A 25,295-nucleotide genomic window follows, 5' to 3' on the forward strand; every position below is an offset into this window, starting at 1 on the left:
TACAAAGATAGACTCACATACATTGTAATCTTTTGCATTAAAGACCACACAACTTTTAATTTTCCTTGAAACATAAATACCGACTCCACCAGCACGACCGCTTTCAACTGGTCGATCATTTCTGTGAAAGTTGTATCCAGAAATAGTAACGGCAATAGCAATTATCTAAAATTTTACGTAATTCACTTAATTTGGACCCATTTGCTGGGCAAATACTACGACAATTTATATGGCCGATATTTAAACAATTTTCTAATCCATTTAGTTTATTTTTAAGTACAAAGTTGTCACTAACAATTTGACCAATATTATTGTCATACATCATTGATAACAATAAAAAGTACAAATTTCTGGCGGGGGAACCAACCGTAAACAATTATTCGTAAAAATATAAAGCATTTTAGAAATAAGAAAATAAAGGATTTCATTTGAATTAAGGTAAAAACAAGTGATCATAAATATTACTAAATAAATTTAGATATGAGAAGAGATCATTAATTAAAATCCTATTCATTAAAAGATCATCGTCTAAAGGCTTACAAAATCAAAAATTGCATTCAAAAATTAAAGTAAACTTTTAAAATAACGTGATTATAATAAATAAAAGATATGAACATAAAAATACAAGTAATATAACTCTTATTTATCAAAAATCTTGCCTAATAAAAGCGTAAAAAGGAAAAATTACATCGATAAATTTATGAAAGTAAACCTTTAAAAATAACTAGATCATAATAAGTAAAAGGATATAAATATAAGAAAATAAATATATAACTCTTTTCCATAAAAACAAAAATCTTCGCCTAATAAAGGCTTACAAAATCAAAATGAAAGTAGACCTTTAAAAAACAAGATCATAATAAATGAAAGGGTATACATATATAATTAAATAATTTGTATATGATAATAAACACTATTTCTCCATAAACTTCATACATTCTTCAAAATTCATAAGATTTTCAGTGTTATCTTTATGGAAAATTAGAACTTTAGGTTTATCAGCATTAAAAATTTTAAATTTTATAATTTTCTTTTCAATTAACTTTTTTCTACAAATATAAAACATTTTGGCAGCGAAAGGAGAAAAGTGATCATTAATAAAAATTCTGGAATTAATATCGCTTTCATCAATGTCGCTCAGCTTCAATGACTTCTTTTTAAAATATTCTTTCATCAGAAGATCTCGAGTTTTAACATGGGTAAATTTAACCAATACAGATTTAGATTTATTCATATAGCAAATATGCTGTATATCTTCCCCGTTGACATTAACATCAAGAAAAGAACAAATCCTTTTAAGTTTATCCTCCAACTGTTGTGTTTTTAGTTTCTGGGTCAGACCACTTATAACTACGTCTGTTCGATTCATTCTATGATGTAGAACGTTGTTTTCTACCTCCAATTTACAAAGTTTATTATCAACATTCGTATCGAGACCCTTTAACTGCTGGTAACAATTTGCCACTTCACGATCAACTTTTTCAAACCGGGAAACAAATTCATTTCTTATATCGTTGATAATAGCTTCAAGCTTTTTGTCAATGGTGTTATTTTGACTAAAAATTTGCTCGGAAAGCGTATGCATTTTTTTGTTAAGAAGACTAATATCATCCTTCAATGCTCTATTACAACTTTCAGGGGAACCGATACAAGATTGACATTTATAAGAAATAGAATTATTTTTAGACATCAACGTAAATAGTTGCTCAGTAAGACCAGCACAACTTAGATGACTCCAATTTCCGCAACTGTTACATTGGATGCTACCTGTCTTTCCAATGTCTTTCTTACAATTTCCACAAGCAGTTTTTTTACCGATCATATTTGCAATTTAATGTATTTATAAAAAATAATATAACCAAAAACTTTATAGTGGCGTGACAGAGACAACTATAACACAGCAACTGCACCATATATTAAAACAAAATAAACGGCAGCAACCACAACCAGATAAAGATGAAGAATTTTGATAAGACACTGTTTTTTACAATTTTTATGAATTTCAATATAACTTTTATCTTATATATGAATGTTTTTGTTTAAATTATCATTTAGATTAATCTCACAAATTATTTTTCTCTTTAGACAACAATTTTAATTAATTTAAGATCACATGTAAAAAAATTCCTTCTATTTTGCCATAGCGTTACCAGATTTTTTATTTATCTTCATTTAAATAATAATATTTTTATTAGTTCGTTAAACAGAGAACAAAAACAAGTTTTGTTCGTTATTTAAGGTAGTCAATAGGAAAAATTAGCTTGTTCGTTAAATGCGATGTTCGTAGAATTGAATGGTCGTTAAATCGGAAAACTACTGTATATATATATATATATCCTGAAAAATATTGGATTTCTGTAAAAGTTTTTTTTTTTTTAATGAAGCTGCACAATTATTTTAAAGTCTCACGCCTATTTTTTTGAACACAGCTGTATATATACATATATATATATATATATATATATATATATATATATATATATATATATATATATATATATATATATATATATATATAGTATATAGTATATAGTGAATCCGCTTATTGATAATGTTAATCCACAGATTTTTGGCCCCGATTTTGAGCTATATTTCACATTTTGGCAATTCAACCCGTTCTTGGTGGTTAAAAAGGGGCTTAAATATCAAAGTATCTTGATGGACAGTTAAAACTAAAATTTCAAGAAATGTAAAAATTTCGAAAATTAATTTGAAATTTAGGGAATTAATACTAGTGTAGACCCGATACCATCTATAAAAAAAAAAAAAACAGAATGTTTTTAAATGAGGGAAATAAAATATATTTTTTATTTTATTACCTTTTCTAAAATCTAATACGTTAATTTTATGAAAAAATTTACAAAGAGTATTCTTTCTGAACTTTTTATATAGTAGGGTGCATTTTATCTAAACTTACGTTACAGTAAACTACCTACAATTCAAACTGAATTCTAAAATTTTTAGATTTTGTGAACTTTTTGTATTAAATTTAACTTATTTTAGCATTATTTCACAGGTCCATCAATGTACTTTGATATTTTAGCCCGACGGGTCGAATTGCAAAATATCGAAATATTGCTCGAAATTTGGCCCAAAAATCTGTGGATTGTCGTTATCTATAAGGGGATTCTTCTCAAAATCTTCTCTAAAACTAATTTTTTTAGTTAATTTAACTATTAGAAATCATATCTTTCACTATCTGTACTTTTTATTTAAGAAAACTTGAAAGTCGGGCCTCTGATTCAGCTGTCAGGATCCATATGGTCAACCAAGCTTCGAAAAAACAAATGTTTGCATAAAAATTAAAGTAAAGACTATACTTTTATATTAAAAATTTTATTTATAATTAAAATTTTGAAAAATAAATACAAAACGTAGTTTAACAAATCTCAGCTTGTCTCCCCAGTGTAATACTGTGAATCGTTTTTATTATTTTTTCCAATGCCAAATTTTTTAAATACCAATAAAATACGATGGAGCAAAAAAACTTAGAAACTCCATATATCATAGCAAAGTAGACTAAAATACCTTTTATTTAAGATACAAACCATCAAATTCTAACTGGTAGTTTTTGAGAAAATTTAGTTTTCACCACAAATAATAATTTTTGTGGACAATTTTGACATCAATATGACTCTTTTACAGAAAAATGGGAGGCCTAGCATTAGGGGGCGTGACACCCTAATAACATATATCTGCGAAAGTATAAGACCTAAAATCCTCATAAACAATTTGAATGAAAAATGGCAGGACTAGAAATTTGGGGCGTGACACCTCCCATATGAATTAAATACAATAATGTGAATATCTGGAAAACGCTTCAATCTAGTATTCTTAAATTTTGCACGGACTACTTTGTCATTTACGTGAACATTTAGGTAATAAATAGGCGAATTAGCAACGGGGGGCGTGGGGCCTCTCATATCAATTAAATACAAAAAATTCTAATATATTTATGTGGGACGTCATTGGAGCTAGAATCCTCAAATTTTGCACGAACAACATGTGCATGTTAACATTTGGGGAATAAATTGGTGGACTAGCAATAAGGGGTGTGGCACCCCTCATATGAATTAAACACACAAATTCGTATATCTGGGAAATTATTAGATCTAGAATCCTCCAATTTTGCACGAACAACTTTTTCATCCATGTGAACATTTGGATAAAAATTGGAGGATTACAAATAAGGGGGCGTGGCACTTCCCATATGAATTAAATACAAAGATTCGTATGACTAGGAAAACATTGCAGCTAGAATTCCTTTATAAGCATTTGGAAAAAAACTAGCAATAACCGGCTTTTCACCTACCATATAAATTAAAAAAAAAAATCGTATATCTAAGAATCTATAAAAGATAGAACACTAAAATTTTACATTCATATAAATATTTAAGAAAATGAATGTACAAACCATAAATAATGGTCGTGATACTTTTTATACAAAGTTAAAAATGTGTATAATGATAGTGGTTTCTCCCATGAAAAGTATATAAATATACAGTGGAAAAAATAATAGAAACTACTTTATTTTGGGGTGAAAATTAAATTTTCTCAAAAAGTACCCGTTGGAATTTGATGATTTATATCTTAAATAAAAGGTATCTAGGTCTACTTTCCTATGACAAATGGAGTTTGTAAGTTTTTTTGCTCTCAGCTTATGTCCCCAGTGTAATACTGTGAATCGTTTCTATTATTTTTTCCAATGCCAAATTTTGTGGAAAAAATAATAGAAACGACTTTATTTAGCGGTGAAAACAAAATTTTCTCAAAAACTACCCGTTAGAATTTGATATATCTATTTTATAGATCTTTTTGCTCCATCGTATTTTATTGGTATTCAAAAAATTTGGCATTGGAAAAAATAATAGAAACGATTCATAGTATTTCAAAGAAACATAATCTAAGATATCATAAAATGAGTTTTTGTATTTAATTTTGAAAATTTTAATTATAAGTGAAGTTCTTAATATAAATATAAAATTTTTACTTTGTTTTTTATGATAACGTTCAGTTTACCGTATGGTTCCTGAGAGCTCATTCGGGGGTTCCACAATCAAAATGTCTTAAATAAAATGTCCAGATAGTGGAAGAAATTACTTTTCATTGTTAAATTTTATATAATATTTTGAAACACTGCTGATGTCTTACGACAAGCTGCATTGTCTACAAATAATATTATTTTAAGTCCTTGTTTTCCCATTTCATCATCAAGCGAATACAAAATCTCTTGCCATAAACTTTGCGTCATCCAAGCTTTATGAGAATAATATTTCAGAGGTAATGATTTGTTTCTAAAGCATCTCGGATTTTTAGACTTTCCAATGACAATTGCTTTTTAGTAGTCACCGGTTGCATTACAAATAAAAAGCAATGTCAGTCGTTCTTTAGAATTTTTAAATCCTCATTTTTGACCACCTTTTTTTGGCAATGTTGATTTTGGTAAAGCTTTATAAAAAATGCCGCTTTCATCAGCGTTGAATATTTCTAATGGCTGATATTTGGAAATTAAGTCTGGCAAAACAGATTCAGCAGCATTTGCAGCATCATTGTCGGCAGATGCACATTCACCATGAATTTTTTAGAGTAATGCCTACTCTTTTTTGCCAACTGTGAAGCCAACCAGGTGTAGGTTTAAAGTCTTCATTCATTGCAATCGACTTTTTTGTTTGATAATTATGCGTATTTTTTGTATTGTTTTTAAAATTAAATTCTTAATACATAAGTCAATTAAAAGGGTAACGCAAATAAACGAACTCAATTAAACGAAAAGTTTATTGAATATATTGTATGGAATTTAATATTAGCGTTATTTTGTTAATCGAATAAGCTGGCAAATCAATAAAGCGGGGGACAATTAAGCGGAAACTACTGTATACAGTGTCTCACATAAGTATTCGAATTTGGTTGTACTTAGAAAAGAAATATAATTTAATAATATTTTTTGTTTGTGAAATGAATAATTAAATTTGTTATATTGTCTAGAGAGTCCTAAGGTATAATATCACACTCTTTAAAATTTGGAAGAATTACATTTACCTCAATTGATTTAACTTTTTTTTAAAAAAGTCCATAAAATTGCCTCACAAAAGTATTCGAATTTTTCCTGTATTTCATATATGACCATATTATACGAAACACAAAAATTATAATCGAGTGGTTTTTTGCTTAAAATTGTGTTAAGGGGTTACTATCGACCGAAATTATATATTTTTGGCCCATTTGTTCCACAATTTTGGAGTATTTGTACCATCTTTTCATGTAATATCATTAAAATGGCGATTTTTTACCATATTTGCATCTTTTTTCCTTTTTTCAGAAATAAACCCAAACTTTAATATTGGGATTTAATAAGACCCCTTGAGGTATCTAAAAATAATAAATTTTGTTATAAGGATCTGTACTTAAAAGTTCCAAGATGTATTTTTGGTATCGTTCTTCTGTTTCTAATTGAATTGTATGGATCTTAAGTCCCTTTTCGTACCACTAGGGTCGATATTTTCCGGCAAAGTTGGCTAGTATACATTCATGTACATATTAGCACTAATATATTTTAAATTTACAATACATTAAATCGGTATACAACTCCAAAACATGCCTTTACAAAACGTCATCCTATACAGTAGATTTGAGTTTTTACTATTCGTAACTTTCACGCTTATGTTGCCCATTACAATAACAATGTAAGTCCAAATTGTGGGTTTATTTTGATCATAGTAATCAATATTTAAATAGATATCGATATTTTTGAGTTAGACCATAATGATATAGTGGCATGTAGCCTGGAGGTCATTGGTATATAAAAATAATGATACTACCATTGAATGGTGTTTCTTCGAGGCATGTTTTGGAGTTGTACACTTCCACAACATATTTAAAACTTAAAATATATAAAAGCTGATATCTAAAAGAATATATACAAGAAAACTTTCCCCGAAAAATGTTGACCCTAGTATTATGAAAATGGACTTAAGTTCCAATATATTGAATTAGCGACAGAATAATGATATCAATAATATATCTTGGATCGTTTAAATACAGATTCTTGTAACAAAAAATGCTATTTTTAGATACTCCAAGGGGTCTATTAAATCCCAATATCAAACTTTGGTCTTATCTCTGGAAAAAAGAGAAAATACTACAAATATTGCCAAAAATCGCCATTTTAATGGTATTAAATAAAAAGAGGGTACAAATACCCAAAAATTGTGGACCAAATGGGCCAAAAATATATCATTTCGGTTGATAGTAACCCCTTAAAACAATTTAGAGCATAAAAACCAGTCGATTCTAAAATTTGTGTTTCGTATAATATGCTCAAATATGAACAACAGGAAAAATTCGTATACTTTTGTGAGGTAATTTTATGGACTTTTTTAAAAAAAGCTAATTTAATTTAAGTAAATGTAAATTTTTCAAGTTTTAAAAAGCGTGACATCAAACCTAAGGACTGTCTAGACAATATAACAAATTAATTTTTTTTGCACACAAAATATATTATTAAATTTGGTTTCTTTTCATAGTTTACCTAAATTGGAATACTTATGAGAGACACGGTATATACAGTGGCGGCCATGAGGTTAGCACATTTTGTATCTGTTAAATATAACATTAAATATTTCCTATAGATCTTAACTTTTTTATAAATTCTTTTTTACGCGTAACAAATGTTATTCCAGGATCTGAACACATAACATATTGTTCCACTACTTTGCTCCATATAGATTTTTTTCTTTCCAACGAAAAAAATATGGACATTAATTTAGCGCAAAATAAACAAAATCATTAAAAAAATTAAAAATAAAACAAAACAACCGGTTAAATTATCTAATTTCACTTAAAATTTTACATTTTGTAGAATAGTTGCACATTTTGACAATATCATTTCTTCCGAATTCGTCATATTTCACCCATTGTGTTTTGTGATTTTAAATGCACACTTTGGTTGTTGCTGATTGTTTGGAATACAGCATAAATACATTTTTTCATAAAATTTGATCCTATTAAACTTTAACTAGTATCCTCCTATCATGGAGATAAAGTTAAAGTGAGAAATCATATATTACAACTAGCTATACCCAGTGTGCTTCGCTACCATCATCGTAATGGAATAAAATAAATATCATTATTGTAAATGTATATATATCTGCAATATCAAAAATTCCCCTTTTAGAGAACACTTTAAGTTTGATTTTATGATTCTAGTCTCAATATTACAGAAAATTAAAAAAAAAAAAAACAGTTGAAGAACGAAAAAGTACCAGACAGTGCCTTTTTATATATTTTCATTAAATCATGATGACGCATGTTTAATTTTCAACCAGAAACCAAAAAAATCGCATAAAGATTTTTATACAATCAGGAAGCTACATGTCCAATTTTATGTTTTTAGGTTCAATATTATAGAAAATTCGAAAAGTATTAGTAAAAGAATAAAAAAGTACCAGAGTATCCTTTTTAAATTTTCGTTCAATTGGGATACTGCGTGTTTAATTTTATGTTTATATATTAAATATTTTAGAAAGCTCTAAAAGTACCACTACCAGTGAAGTACGAAAAAGTACCAAAAAACCTATTTTATTTAATTTCATGTTCCTAAGTTCAATATTATAGAAAATTCAAAAAGTACCAGAAAATATTCCAGTTTAAATTTTCATTCACTCAAGTCCCTGATTGCTTTTATAGATTCTAATTAACTCCGGCTCCACATGCTTAATTTCATGTTTCTAGGATCAATATTATAAAAAAAAACCAAAAAGAACCTTTTGAAGAACGAAAAAGTACCAAAAAGTGCCCTTTTATAGGTCCTCACTTAATCCGGGATCTACATGCTTAATTTTACGTTCTTAGGTTCAATATTATACAAAAATCCAAAAAGTACCTTTTGAAGAACGAAAAAGTTCCAAAAAGTCCCCTTTTATATGTTCTCACTTAATCCAGGCTCTACATACTTAATTTCATGTTTCTAGGTTCAATATTATAAAAAATTCAAAAAGTACCTTTTGATGAACGAAAAGTCCCCTTTTATAGATTCTCATTTACTCCGGGCTCTACATGCTTAATTTCATGTTTCTAGGTTAAATTTTATAGAAAACTCAAAAAGTACCTTTTGTAGAACGAAACAGTACCAAAAAGTCTCCTTTTATAGATTCTCATTTATTCCGGGCTCTACATGCTTAATTTCATGTTTCTAGGTTCAATATTATACAAAAATCCAAAAAGTACCTTTTGAAGAACGAGAAAGTACCAAAAGTCCCCTTTTATAGGTTCTCACTTAATCCATCCTCTACATACTTAATTTCATGTTTCTAGGTTCAATATTATAGGAAATTCAAAAAGTAACTTTTGAAGAACGAAAAAGTACCAAAAAGTGCCCTTTTATAGATTCTCATTTACTCCGGTCTGTACATGCTTAATTTCATTTTTCTATGTTAAATTTTATAGAAAACTCAAAAAGTACCTTTTGTAGAACGAAACAGTACCAAAAAGTCTCCTTTTATAGATTCTCATTTACTCCGGGCTCTACATGCTTAATTTCATGTTTCTAGGTTCAATATTATACAAAAATCCAAAAAGTACCTTTAGAAGAACGAGAAAGTACCAAAATTCCCCTTTTATAGGTTCTCACTTAATCCATCCTCTACATACTTAATTTCATGTTTCTAGGTTCAATATTATAGGAAATTCAAAAAGTACCTTTTGTAGAACGAAACAGTACCAAAAAGTCTCCTTTTATAGATTCTCATTTACTCCGGGCTCTACATGCTTAATTTCATGTTTCTAGGTTCAATATTATACAAAAAACCAAAAAGAACCTTTTGAAGAACGAAAAAGTACCAAAAAGTGCCCTTTTATAGGTTCTCACTTAATCCAGGCTCTAAACGCTTAATTTCATGTTTCTAGGTTCAATATTATAGAATATTCAAAATGTACCTTTTAAAGAACGAAAAAGTACTAAAAAGTCCCCTTTTATAGGTCCTCACTTAATCCGGGATCTACATGCTTAATTTTACGTTTCTAGGTTCAATATTATACAAAAATCCAAAAAGTACCTTTTGGAGAACGAAAAAGTTCCAAAAAGTCCCCTTTTATATGTTCTCACTTAATCCAGGCTCTACATACTTAATTTCATGTTTCTAGGTTCAATATTATAAAAAATTCAAAAAGTACCTTTTGATGAACGAAAAGTCCCCTTTTATAGATTCTCATTTACTCCGGGCTCTACATGCTTAATTTCATGTTTCTAGCTTAAATTTTATAGAAAACTCAAAAAGTACCTTTTGTAGAACGAAACAGTACCAAAAAGTCTCCTTTTATAGATTCTCATTTACTCCGGGCTCTACATGCTTAATTTCATGTTTCTAGGTTCAATATTATACAAAAATCCAAAAAGTACCTTTTGAAGAACGAGAAAGTACCAAAAGTCCCCTTTTATAGGTTCTCACTTAATCCATCCTCTACATACTTAATTTCATGTTTCTAGGTTAAATTTTATAAAAAAACTCAAAAAGTACCAGTCGAAGGACGAAAAAGTATCAAAAAGTCCTCTTTTATAGATTCTCATTTACTCCGGGCTCTACATGCTTAATTTCACGTTTCTAGGTTCCATATTATACAAAAATCCAAAAAGTACCTTTTGAAGAACGAAAAAGTACCAAAAGTCCCCTTTTATAGGTTCTCACTTAATCCATCCTCTACATACTTAATTTCATGTTTCTAGGTTCAATATAATATTGAAGAACGAAAAAGTACCAAAAAGTCCCCTTTTATAGATTCTCATTTACTACGGTCTGTACATGCTTAATTTCATTTTTCTAGGTTAAATCTTATAGAAAACTCAAAAAGTACCTTTTGTAGAACGAAAAAGTACCAAAAAGTCCGCTTTTATAGATTCTCATTTACTACGGGCTCTACATGCTTAATTTCATTTTTCTAGGTTCAATATTATAGAAAATTCAAAAAGTACCAGTCGAAGTACGAAAAAGTACCAAAAAGTCCCCTTTTATAGATTCTCACTTACTCCGGGCTCTACATGCTTAATTTCATGCTTCTAGGTTTAATTTTAAAGAAAACTCAAAAAAATACCTGTGTAGAACGAAAAAGTACGAATTATTTATTATTAATTTCATGTTTCGATTTCAATATCAAAGAAAACTCAAAAAGTACCAGATGGAGAATGAAAAAGTACCAAAAAATACCACTTGGTACCGGGGTTCCAAATAACACCTCATTAGCATATTTAGTGTTTCTAAATCTAAAAATTTTATCTAAACTGGATCATTGTGTTTGAATAAAATCAAATTTCCCGTTTTTACCCCTTTTGGTACTTTTTTTCTACCCATTAACGAAATAAAAATTCTATTCCAAAATGTTGCAGCATCGTAGTGGGAGCCCGTTATTATGTATTTATATGTATAAGTTAATAAACCAAAATCAATGTTTTATGAAAAAGTACCAAAAATAGGTACAATTTTCACCCCTTAAACATCCGAATATCCAAAAAGTACTAAATTTATATTTTTATTTTTTCGTCAAGTTATGAAGGAGTCAAAAATATTGTTTGAATGTTCACTGGTTTAAAAGATACATGGGGTGCAAAAAAAGTACCAAAATACAGTTTTTACCCGTTTATTCCCTAAAGGGGCCGAAATTGAAAAAAGTACCAGACACCTGTCCGCTTATTTTTTAAATGAACGACGATAAGCTTTAAACTATTTTTGTATCTTTTCTAGTTTAGGAGATATGAGGTTACCGATTTTACCCGTTTTTACCCTTTTTTACCCCCTAAACATTCGAATTTCCAAAAATCCCGTCTTAGTGGATCTATTTGGTGGGAGACCAACCCCCTGTCCAAATTTCAGCTCTTTAGCTTTAACCGTTTAGGCTGTGCGATGATGAATCAGTCAATCAGTCAGTCAGTCAGTAACGTTAGAATTTTATATATATAGATTAGAGTTTGGGGTTCGGGATATCCCGTCCGAGAATTCCCGGGAATTCTCGGGGAAATTTTAAGTAAACGCATTTGTAGCATATTTTGGAAAAATAATCGATTTTAAAATTAATCGTAGATTTTTTTAAAGACAAATTACAAAACATTGCAAAACATTAATGGTGCAGAAGGAAATGAAAAAATCCTTAATTACAAACTATCAATCAATCTATATAAAAGCTTAACTTGAAGCAAGTACAAACAGAACAAAACATTTTGACATGAATGAATTTCTAAAGCCAACGACTGTGGAAAGCGTTTGAGTTATCTCAGTAGCTATATTTAACTAATTCTAAGAATTATGAATGAATCTTATTAATTTAATACTTAACTATTCCTCTGCATATGGAGTATATGATCTGTTTAGTAGTCCTATGGTATGCAAACTATCTCACCAAGGTTGGCTATGAAGTAACTGACAAACAACTGTTTCTCTTAGCGGCTAGAGCAGGACATTCACAGAACACGTAAAGAACCGAAGAAGTTTCTTCCTCTTCCCTGCAACTGCGACTGCACTCATTGCAGGGTAGCTCAAGCCGATTTGCATATCTGCCTAGCACCCAGTATCTTGTTATTTCTGCTATCAATCGCGTAATTCGGGTTATAACGTGTCATTGAAAGAAGGCCACAAAGCCTTCCTTCAACATTCTGAAGAAAGAATGTGAGGATACTGCTCTTTATAATACCTAACGGAGTTGTTACTGAAACGGCGTTGGAGTTATCAAGAGCTGATCCCGTTCTAGCAAACTCATCTGCCTGTTCATTTCCATAAAAGCACCTATTCAGAGGGATCCAAACAAAGACAAGGTCAGATAATACTTGCATTGTCGAAATAATAGGGAAGTAGTAGTATAATAGTTTAGTGGAAGAATATTTCTATGTTGCCGCGAATATTAAGATCATGTAGTACCCTACAGGCTTGATTTAAATAATTATGTTTAAAATTTTCCGTTGGCAACATTAAATGGTTTGATTTGTTCTCAAAAGAGGGATTTTTTAGATATGGCTAAATTTATAAGTTAGTTAGTTTGAAAGGAGGATGAATATACATCAAATCCGAAGAAATACACCTAGGCCTCTATCGGGCCTGTTGTGCGCTCCTTATATATATATATATATATATATATATATATATATATATATATATATATATATATATATATATGAATAAAAATGAATTTTTTCATTCCCGTTTCCCGGGAAATTAAAAAGTCCGGGAATTCCCAAACTCTAATTACAATGGAGGAAATTTGATGATATTCATTGAATTTCCTTGGCGTGCTGTTGTCCTGATATTGATGTAGGATGCAGAAATGGATCCGTAAGACTATCGAAATAGGCTCTTAAATACTTTAGTAAAAAAAGGTTCAGGAGGACAAAGGTTCAGTTAAATAGCGTTTCTTGGTCATTAACGACCGTAAATATGCTAAAAGTGCAAAGATGAATTGCTTTGAAGCGAGCGGGATTGACATGCTTGCAGTGTCCAGTATAATTTCTCGATACCAATTCAATACATATAAAATGATATTGAGCAACAAATAAAAGCAGAAATCCCCATGAATTTTGCCAATTTAAGGCCTGAAAGTTAAAATGTATGCCACGAAATTTCTAGTGGGTTCTAGTAAAGATTATGTCCTGGAGAAGGAATGATATTATCAAAATGTGCAAATATTTACAAAATACGAAATTTTAAGTAAAATTAAATAAATTTAGCTGATTGTTTTGTTTTATTTTCAATTTTTTAATGATTTTTTATTTTATGCTAAATTAATGTCCAAATTTTTTTCGGGTTAGATGTACCTTGGAAAGAAAAAAATTTATATGGAGCAAAGTAGTGGAACAAAATGTAAAGTGTCATGATCCTCGAAGGACATGTGTTAAGCATAAAAAATATATTATTAAAAAAGTTAAAAAACTGTAGGAAATATCTGATGTTAAATTTAAAAGATAGCAAATGTGCTAACCTCATGGCCGGCCACCACTGTATATATTTTATTTTTTTTATTTTATTTAAGATATCAAATTCTATTTGAATTCAGGTAATAATAAGAAGCCATATTTGGCCAAAAAACATTATTACAAAGCTTACATCTAAAAAATTCAAAATTCACAATTTAATTACTAAAAATAAGTTTGAATTAAATATAGAAGGCCCCCAGCCAAATTTGTAAAGAATAAATAACAATAAAGTAAGGTCCATGATAGTAACAGCAATGTTTATATTAAAAATAGATGAAAGGAGATTATGATTTGCAAACACCCTAAGATCTGGTGGTAGGCAGTTCCAGAGACGGGCAGCTCTTACAAGAAAAGAGTGTTCAAATATAGATTTAAATATTCGGGGAATTAAAATTTGAACATTTCTGGTGGATCTAGAAAAGTTAAAAAAGTTTCGCAGGTTTGGTGGTGATGAATTTAAAATTATCTTATAAAAGAAAAACAATAAACGGTAATCTAAAAATTTCTTAAATGTACAGCCCAAAAACTGAATTACATAAGGGGTTACATGTTCTCTAATTTTAACATTGAAAACAAAACGCACTATCATATTGAATATCTTTTCAAGTCTATTTAAATTAATTAAATTAGTGCCTGATATTATTTTTAGACCGTATTCTAGTTTCGACATTAACAGTGCGAAAGCCACCTTACGCCTGACATATAGCGGTAGAAAAATATCCGAATTATATAATCGACGAAGTGTATAAATAATGCTCGCCTGCAAACGTGTAATATGACTACCAACATTTAATTTATCATCAATATTTATTCCTAAACAACGTAATTGGTCAACACATATTATACTACAGTTATTTATTTGAATATTAAGGTTATGATTATAGAAGTATTACCAAAAATAATATACTTGGTCTTTGAAGGATTAATGGTAAAACCATTCCTTATCATCCAAGATGATATATTATTTAGGCAGAAATTGTTATTAACTTCTAAGACATCTATTTATATTATATTATTTAGGCAGAAATTGGTATTAACTTCTAAGAGCGGGTTTTTGAGATGGTAATCAAATGCTAATTAATAATCAGATTAGTTAATCTAAAAATAAATTTAATCTTATGTTAATCCCCTTTGACTTTTTTAAGTACAAGATTAAACTTCGCAGTGTTGCCATACAAAACAACAGAAAACTTCACTGTTTGTTATCAAAACAATGCATATTTTGTAAAAAAGAAGAAGACAATTGTAAATTTAATATGAAAATTAATGAAAACTTAAATTAAAAACAAAAAAATGTATTTTGAAGTGTCCATAATTTATACTAATCAATAAATAGAACATTTTAATGTTTATATTTATAAAAATTTTATTAATTTTTTTGCATCAGCTGTTTACACTTTTGCATTTTGTGCTTAAGATTAAACCACCTCCATTGGGCGCTTAAACTTGCAAACAAAATTAACTAATTGAGTACTCAAAAACATCTTTCGAGAATTATTTTTAATTTAATCGCTAATCTTTCACCTAAAGATTGGCCCTAAGACATCTAAAAATTGCCTTTCATTCCCTAATATAATATGCACATCATCTGCGAAAACAAACATCTTGCATATGTATGTGTAGATCATTTACTTTTTTTATGAGGTCATCAAGATATAAAATGAAAATAAGTGGGCCAATGACCTGAGCCCTGTGGCACACCTAAGTTCATATTACAAGTCCTAGAGATACTACCATCAATATCAACAAATTGAGAACGTGCTGACAAATATGAATATATAAGTTTGCACGCATGCCTAGAGAATTTATATTTATCGTGAAGTCTTTTCGCGACTCAGTCAAATGCTCTAGATAGATCTAGTGATACTAACAAATCCACTTTTCCTCTATTAAGATCGTTTCTTATAAATTCGGTCATCTCCGTTAAAAGTAGTGAAGTGTTATACCCTTTTCTATAAGCATATTGATTGTCGTTAAGTAAACCATTTCCTTCTAAATATTCTAACATCTTGGATTTTAGTATATGTTCTACAACTATTGACAGAACAGGCAATATACAAATCGGTCTTAAATCTTGAATAGAAGAACCACACCCTGATTTGAGTATGGGTACGACTCTCGAAACTTTCCAAATCGAAGGATAAGTAGAAGTGGTAATTATGCTATTTACTATATGTAGAAAATACCTGCTAATCATAGGGAAAATAATATTTATAAACTTTAGAGGGATGCCGTCAACACCAATCGAGTTGGATTTAACCTTAGATAAAGCACAGACCATATCAACCTCTGTAACATTGTTAAAAGAAAAACTAAAATCGTTCCCAAAACTATCAAAATCAACAGTAGTGCTATCGCCTCCTGAAACACTAGCAAAGAAATTATTTACCTCATTTACATTATGTTCTAGAACAACACTTTCTCGCCCAAGACACCCAGCGTTATAAAGAGTCCTCCATAGCTCAGATGCATTTTTACCATTTAACAATTTCAGAGTTTCTTCTTTTATACTTCCTGATAATGCTTTTTACTTTATTTCGGTATTTACAAAAAGAACGACCCTCGATATGCAGGGTCTTTCAACGATGTTGCATATAGTATTTCTCTAATTCTCATCCAAGCATCCTTTTTAACAATAGCTTTACGACGAATTGTGGGAACAAATGTATATGCCTGATTTAGAAAAGTATTTAATATAACCACTTGAGTGTCTACATCATTAGTTTCATATATTGATAAGAAATCATAAGAATCATAGAAACCGTATAATCCCTCCCAGTCTATATTACGAAAATCTCTTACGTAAATAACATTATCTCTGCGAAATTAGTCCATGGCAATTCATATAAAGATAAATGCGTGATCTGATACGGAAGGCCATTGAAATTGACAAGAAGTATTTACGTTAACATCAGTACCAAGTATGAAATAGTCAATGAGGGACGACGAACTGTGGTTTAAATCGAAATGGGTTGGTATGTTGTTATGATGTATTGATAGGCTATTTTGATTGCAAAAAATTCTAACAAGATTAGCCTTAGATATGTCAAAAAGATTGAGATTTAAATCTCCAACAATAATAACTCTATTATAACGTAGAAATAAAGGTTCATGTAATTCTTCAAATTTACCGATACCATCTCTACCTAATTTGGCAAATATACTACACTAATAAATGTTCCCTTGTCAGAACCAACTTCTACAAAGATAGATTCACATACATTGTAATCTTTAGCCTTAAAGACCACACAACTTTTAATTTTCTTTGAAACATAAATACCGACTCCACCAGCGCCACCACTTTCAACTGGTCGATCATTTGTATCCAGAAATAGTAAAGGCCTTATTAGAAATATATGGTTTTAACCACGACTCTGAAATACCAACAATAATTAGCAATTATCTAAGATTTTACGTAATTCACTTAATTTAGACCCATTTGCTGGGCAAATACTACAACATTTTATATGGCCGATATTTAAACAATTTTCAAATCCGTTTAGTTTATCTTTAAGTACAGAGTTGTCATTTGACCAATTTGACCAATATTATTGTCATACATCATTGATAACAATAAATGATAAAAATTTTTGGCGGGGGAACCAACCGTTAACAATTATTCGTAAAAATGTAAAGTGTTTGAGAATTAAGAACATAAAGGATTTCATTTAAATTGAGGTATAACAAGTGATCATAAATATTACTAAATAAATTCAGATATGAGAAGAGATCATTAATAAAAAATCCTATTCATTAAAAGATCATCGTCTAAAGGCTTACAAAAATCGCATGCAAAAATTAAAGTAAACTTTAAAAATAGCGTAAATATAATAAATAAAAGATATGAACATAAAAATACAAGTAATATAACTCTTATTTATCAAAAAATCTTGCATAATAAAAGCGCACAAAAAAATTACATCCATAAATTTATGAAAGTAATCCTTTAAAAATAACTAGATTATAATAAGTAAATGGATATAAATATAAGAATATAAATATATAACTCCTTGTCATAAAAACAAAAATCTTCGCTTGATAAAGACATACAAAAAAGGGTATAAATATATAATTAAATAATTTGTACACTATTTCTCCATAAACTTAATACATTCTTCAAAATTCATAAGTTTTTCAGTATTATCCTTATGGAAAATTAGAAATTTAGGTTTATCAGCATTAAAAATTTTGTAATTTTCTTTTCATTTAACTTTTTTCTACAAATATAAAACATTTTGGCAGCGAAAGGAGAAAAGTGATCATTAATAAAAATTCTGGAATTATTATCGCTTTCATCAATGTCGCTCAGCTTCAGTGACTTCTTTTTAAAATATTATTTCATCAGAAGATCTCGAGTTTTAACATGGTTGAATTTAACCAATACAGATTTAGATTTATTCATGTAGCAAATATGCTGTATATCTTCCCCATTGACATTAACATCAAGAAAAGAACAAATCTCTTTTAAGTTTATCCTCCAATTGTTGTGTTTTTCTGCTGGTAACTTCACGATCAACGTTTTCAAACCGCGAAACAAATTCATTTCATATATCGATGATAATAGCTTCAAGCTTTTTGTCAATGGTGTTATTTTGACTAAAAATTTGCTCGGAAAGCGTATCCATTTTTTTGTTAAGAAGACTAATATCATCCTTTAATGCTCTATTACAGCTTTCAGGAGATCCTATACAAGATTGACATTTATAAGAAATAGAATTATTTTTGGACATCAACGTAAATAGTTGCTCGGTTAAACCAGCACAACTTAGATGACTCCAATTTCCGCAACTGTTACATTGGATGCTACCTGTCTTTCCAATATCTTTATTACAATTTCCACAAGCAGTTTTTTTACCGGTCATATTTGCAATTTACTTTCTAAGGTAACACAGCAACTGCACCATATATTAAAAAATAATAAACGGTAGCAACAACAACCAGATAAAGATGAAGAATTTTGATAAGATACTGTTTTTTACAATTTTTATGAATTTCAATATAACTTTTATCTTATATATGAATGTTTTTGTTTAAATTATCGTTTAGATTAATCTCACAAATTATTTTTCTCTTTAAACAACAATTTTGATTAATTTAATATCACATGTAAAAAATTTCCTTTTATCTTGCCATAGCGTTACCAGATTATATATACATATGTACATATATATATATATATATATATATATATATATATATATATATATATATTTTACATGTTATAACAATTGTATTGTATTAAATACACATAATATATATTTTTTAGCCTATTAGGCCCTATGGGCTCGCGGCCTAATTTTTTGGATTAATTAATAAATTAAAAAAACCGGGGTCAAAATCAAGTTTTTGAACATTTAATATTATTCATTAAATATAGCAAAATATTGTATATTTAATTATGAATACATTTTGACAAACTACATGAAAATATATCCAGAAATCTAGTACTTGGGGTCAATTCAAGACCTTTTTTTTAAACACTAAAAAAACACAAAATTTTGTAAAATTAATTTTCTTGAAGAATTAATGGATATACATATATTCAGTATTGGTTTTATCGTATTATTTGTATGTATTAAGAATAACTTCTAAGAAGTTTCATCAATCCCCATCAACAAATTAACAACATCACGCTCTTATTTCTTCAAGAACATAAAATATTCATAATTTTGATTTTGACCCCGGTTTTTAGAGGGTTACTGATTTTTAGTTTCGGAAATTTGATCAGAAATAACTTTCCATGGACTTTATTTCCATGGAAATTATAATTGCAATTTACTCGATCTAAATTAAGCAACAATTTGTAATACATAATATAATTTTCACTTAATTATTGTCAAAAATTGCCTTTTTCCCGAAATCCTTCAACTTCACCTCGCAAGTACGGTAAAACTATGAGAGGTATTGAGCTCATTCTTTTTGCGTTTAATTCTTATATATGTCCTTTATAATATCCAGTATAGAAAACTAGAATATTTTAAAATCCATTTAACAATTTTTTTTTAAAGTTTTAAAATGGAGTTTTGAAGATGCTGTTAAAATGATGTTCATTTTTGAACACAGACTAAACCGAGTAAGCGTTATCCAACTTGAACAAAAATTCGTACTAGCACATTTATGATTCTTATTAAGATAAAAATAATATTTTTTTGTAAAATTTTTCAAAACTAAACAAATTTTGTTATATTTACTTTTATGTGTCTTCAGAATCACAAAATTCTCGGGGTAAATTTTAATAACTCAAAACTTTTTTAACCAATTTTGAGTTTTTCTATCTTTTTGGAAAGACAATTTTGAAGACATTGCGATTTTGCTATAAAATGGTGCAATAATTAATACTTAAAGCCTCATTTTGTGAAAAAATCCAAAAAGTGCCATTTTCTCCCATAAAACGCATTTACAATCTTTGGCGGCGATGCGCGGGCTCTTACCCTTAAAATAATTGAATAATAAAATACAACATAATTTCACTATTAGAAGTTAATCCGAAAGAAAAGCCTATTATCGATCCACCCTAATATTCAAGTCGTACGTTATCCCGATACCTTTATTATTCAAAGAAATATATGCGTTTAAGTGATTTTCGGAAGTGGACCTTATATGGGAGCTATGACCAATTACGGGCCTATCCGGAAAAAATTTCGTAGAGTGATTCATATATAGACAAAACATATTTGTGTCGAATTTTATCAAGATATATAGCTTTATTTGACAAGTAAATATGTGAGTTTCAAAGATTTTCGGAAGTGGAGCTATGACCAATAATGGACCGATCCTGGAAAAAATTGGATGATTTACTGCTGTGGTCATCTAATTGGAAACGCTCTCTTTATATTACAGCTTGGCGTGATTTGTATAAAATTATTAAATATTAGCGGTTTTCACTCTTGGTAGTAAAGTACCCTTGTAACCATGTTATATATATATATATATATATATATATATATATATATATATATATATATATATATATATATATATATATATATATATATATATATATATATATATATATATATATATATATTTTACATGTTATAACAATTGTATTGTATTAAATACACATAATATATATTTTTTAGCCTATTAGGCCCTATGGGCTCGCGGCCTAATTTTTTGGATTAATTAATAAATTAAAAAAACCGGGGTCAAAATCAAGTTTTTGAACATTTAATATTATTCATTAAATATAGCAAAATATTGTATATTTAATTATGAATACATTTTGACAAACTACATGAAAATATATCCAGAAATCTAGTACTTGGGGTCAATTCAAGACCTTTTTTTTAAACACTAAAAAAACACAAAATTTTGTAAAATTAATTTTCTTGAAGAATTAATGGATATACATATATTCAGTATTGGTTTTATCGTATTATTTGTATGTATTAAGAATAACTTCTAAGAAGTTTCATCAATCCCCATCAACAAATTAACAACATCACGCTCTTATTTCTTCAAGAACATAAAATATTCATAATTTTGATTTTGACCCCGGTTTTTAGAGGGTTACTGATTTTTAGTTTCGGAAATTTGATCAGAAATAACTTTCCATGGACTTTATTTCCATGGAAATTATAATTGCAATTTACTCGATCTAAATTAAGCAACAATTTGTAATACATAATATAATTTTCACTTAATTATTGTCAAAAATTGCCTTTTTCCCGAAATCCTTCAACTTCACCTCGCAAGTACGGTAAAACTATGAGAGGTATTGAGCTCATTCTTTTTGCGTTTAATTCTTATATATGTCCTTTATAATATCCAGTATAGAAAACTAGAATATTTTAAAATCCATTTAACAATTTTTTTTTAAAGTTTTAAAATGGAGTTTTGAAGATGCTGTTAAAATGATGTTCATTTTTGAACACAGACTAAACCGAGTAAGCGTTATCCAACTTGAACAAAAATTCGTACTAGCACATTTATGATTCTTATTAAGATAAAAATAATATTTTTTTGTAAAATTTTTCAAAACTAAACAAATTTTGTTATATTTACTTTTATGTGTCTTCAGAATCACAAAATTCTCGGGGTAAATTTTAATAACTCAAAACTTTTTTAACCAATTTTGAGTTTTTCTATCTTTTTGGAAAGACAATTTTGAAGACATTGCGATTTTGCTATAAAATGGTGCAATAATTAATACTTAAAGCCTCATTTTGTGAAAAAATCCAAAAAGTGCCATTTTCTCCCATAAAACGCATTTACAATCTTTGGCGGCGATGCGCGGGCTCTTACCCTTAAAATAATTGAATAATAAAATACAACATAATTTCACTATTAGAAGTTAATCCGAAAGAAAAGCCTATTATCGATCCACCCTAATATTCAAGTCGTACGTTATCCCGATACCTTTATTATTCAAAGAAATATATGCGTTTAAGTGATTTTCGGAAGTGGACCTTATATGGGAGCTATGACCAATTACGGGCCTATCCGGAAAAAATTTCGTAGAGTGATTCATATATAGACAAAACATATTTGTGTCGAATTTTATCAAGATATATAGCTTTATTTGACAAGTAAATATGTGAGTTTCAAAGATTTTCGGAAGTGGAGCTATGACCAATAATGGACCGATCCTGGAAAAAATTGGATGATTTACTGCTGTGGTCATCTAATTGGAAACGCTCTCTTTATATTACAGCTTGGCGTGATTTGTATAAAATTATTAAATATTAGCGGTTTTCACTCTTGGTAGTAAAGTACCCTTGTAACCATGTTAAGTATGGTAGCTATATTAAAAATAATACTATTTACATCAACGCAACAACAAAATGTATTTATTTTAAATATACACTGTATACACGCTATATTAGAAATACCATGATTTACCAAGAAAATAAACAGCTGATAGGCATACAGTCAATAACATAAAGTGAAAATTAATAATTATAAATTTACAAAAATATAAAAATGTGAAAAAATAAGACGTCAAAAATAAGAAGCAGTTTTCCAAAAACCGAGTTCATTGTATATTTTAGGAAAATATTTTTTGTTGATACTGCTGTAGACAAATAAATATATTAAAAAATTAAAAAAAAAACTTAATAGTATTATATAAATTAAAAGCATTAATTTTTTTTTTTATTTTTGTTCATTAAAGTACTAATAAACCGAATACTCGCGGTGCTGCCAAATGGTACCCAGATCCCGAATTTATGAAGCAATTTTCGGCCCCAGTTATGTATCCTGATGATGTTACCTCACAGTGGAAACTGCCACCATGGAATCGTATGTAATTAATGTAGTAATATATAGTACAGTCGTATATAATTGTAAATTCTATTGTAACAGATCAAGTTACACCTGTGGAAAAGACTGTGCGTAATTTGACCCTTAATTTTGGTCCTCAGCATCCAGCTGCTCACGGTGTCTTACGTCTTGTTATGGAATTGGACGGTGAGGTAAGCATATGCTTTATAAACCTATCTGATTACTGTTAATATTTAAATATTGGTTTACTTACATTTGCCGCTTTTTAAAGACCGTAATGCGCTGTGATCCCCATATTGGATTGTTACACCGTGGTACAGAAAAACTTATCGAATATAAGACATACACCCAAGCATTGCCTTACTTTGATCGTTTGGATTACGTATCTATGATGTGTAATGAGCAATGTTATTCTTTGGCCGTAGAAAAGCTCTTAAATATTGAAGTTCCTTTACGTGCTAAATATATCCGCAGTAAGTTCTTTAAATAAAATACTAATAAGATCTACCCCCGTATTCGTAAATGCTTAATAAAATTATTGATAGTTTATTATAAAACCAAAAACAACCGAAACACATCTTTATGAATACGGGGAATAATATTAGAGATTATTTCATGAAGCGTCATGCACCAGAAAAATGTGCAACGCCACTCGCTTGCTTTCCGGTTCAAAATCATGAGCTTTTTCTTTTCTATCTAATTTGTGACGAGTTTGTCAATACAAAAATAATTAGTATTTGAATTTATATTTGAAATGGATTACAATAGTTAAGTCAAATATAAAATTAAATTCTGTAAGGGATGTGACTAGTTTTTATACCCACCATCAAAAAAGATGGGGGGTATATTGATTTTGTCATTTCGTTTGTAACACATCGAAATATTGCTCAAAAATATAGCGCACATTGTGTTATGTTTTAATTCTTTTTATGTTATTACAATTAATTAAGTTAAAAAACATGATTGATGGCAAATTCAAGAACGAAGTCCAGTTTATATAAAAAGTATCAAAATTCGGCGTAAGACGGCAAAATAACGGTAATAGAGCTTTTTATACAAAACTAACCATAAAAAACTGTTTCAAAATTATAGCACACTCTTTGAAATAAGTTGAAACAATATTGAAAAATAATCATTAATTTTGAAAAATTGCAACTTATTATTATGAAAGGACAGTTGTCTATGCTTCTAAGTCCTATTTAATTTGAAGTGACAAATATTAAGCCGTTGTTTTTGGTTATTTTTGCTGAAAAGTAGTACTAGTAAATTACTTTATGTCAAAATATGCCCCTAATTGGTAAATAGTCCAACTTTTTTTAATGAGGATTATATCATTTTTTCCCAGGTAAACAACAGTCTGACCCTCTAACATGGGTCACTTTTTGGCAGATTTAAGATTGTGATGATACAAATTGTAATAATTTTATCAAATTTCACCTTAAAACCTTAAAAAACTTGCTTCTAATGTTTAATAATTATCTATGGAATAATAACACATCATTACTGTGATCTGAATATGCTTAATTTTACGCAATCTAAACCTCACATATAATATAAAAAATTTAAAAACTAATCCGTTAATATCTAATATCGTATTACATCGATTTGATAACAATTTTGTATACTAATTAAATTAAAATAATAGTTTTCGTTCGAATTGACCTCTATTTTCCATTTTCTGAAAATAAAATTTCCATTTACTGAAATTGCAATTACCATTTAAAAAAAATTTTAAAAACATTTTTCTTGGTGGTGTTTCAGTTAGCACATGTGCATGTCTTAGCATCCTTTCTCTTTGCCAATTATCTTTTTTTAAGGATATGAAAATACTAGGATCACTAAATTTTAAACTTTTGTAGAAAATACGACCATATTATTGGGACTATTTAAACATAGGCCTAGTTCAAATATTAAAAACGCTCAGTGCTAGCGCGCGAAATTTAGAAATTTTGGATCTATCAAGCAAATATTCTCAAATAACAATGACTAAATTGCTATCAAATGTTTATAAATTATATTATGATTGACTGATTAACGATTCATGTCTTCAGAATTTAAAATAGCTGCATAAATTAATTGTAAAATGCAAAAAAAATGAATTTGGTAAAAAAAAACCCAAAAT

At 28.8% G+C, this 25,295-nt stretch overlaps 1 protein-coding gene across 1 annotated transcript in view; it reads left to right on the forward strand.

Moving 5' to 3' along the window:
- The window catches only part of LOC119601937 (NADH-ubiquinone oxidoreductase 49 kDa subunit), a 133,273-nt gene that overhangs the window by 52,087 nt on the left and 55,891 nt on the right, over window positions 1-25,295 (forward strand). Inside the window, exons 3-5 of the mRNA XM_037953205.1 lie at window positions 23,064-23,191; window positions 23,255-23,364; window positions 23,445-23,646. Coding sequence (XP_037809133.1) covers window positions 23,064-23,191; window positions 23,255-23,364; window positions 23,445-23,646 — 440 coding nt within the window. The remainder of the gene's footprint in view (window positions 1-23,063; window positions 23,192-23,254; window positions 23,365-23,444; window positions 23,647-25,295) is intronic.

The sequence above is a fragment of the Lucilia sericata genome, unplaced genomic scaffold (assembly GCF_015586225.1).
Source record: "Lucilia sericata isolate MDLA Ls3-8-SP2 unplaced genomic scaffold, ASM1558622v1 Contig000200F_arrow, whole genome shotgun sequence".
Taxonomy (NCBI): Eukaryota; Metazoa; Arthropoda; class Insecta; order Diptera; family Calliphoridae; genus Lucilia; species Lucilia sericata.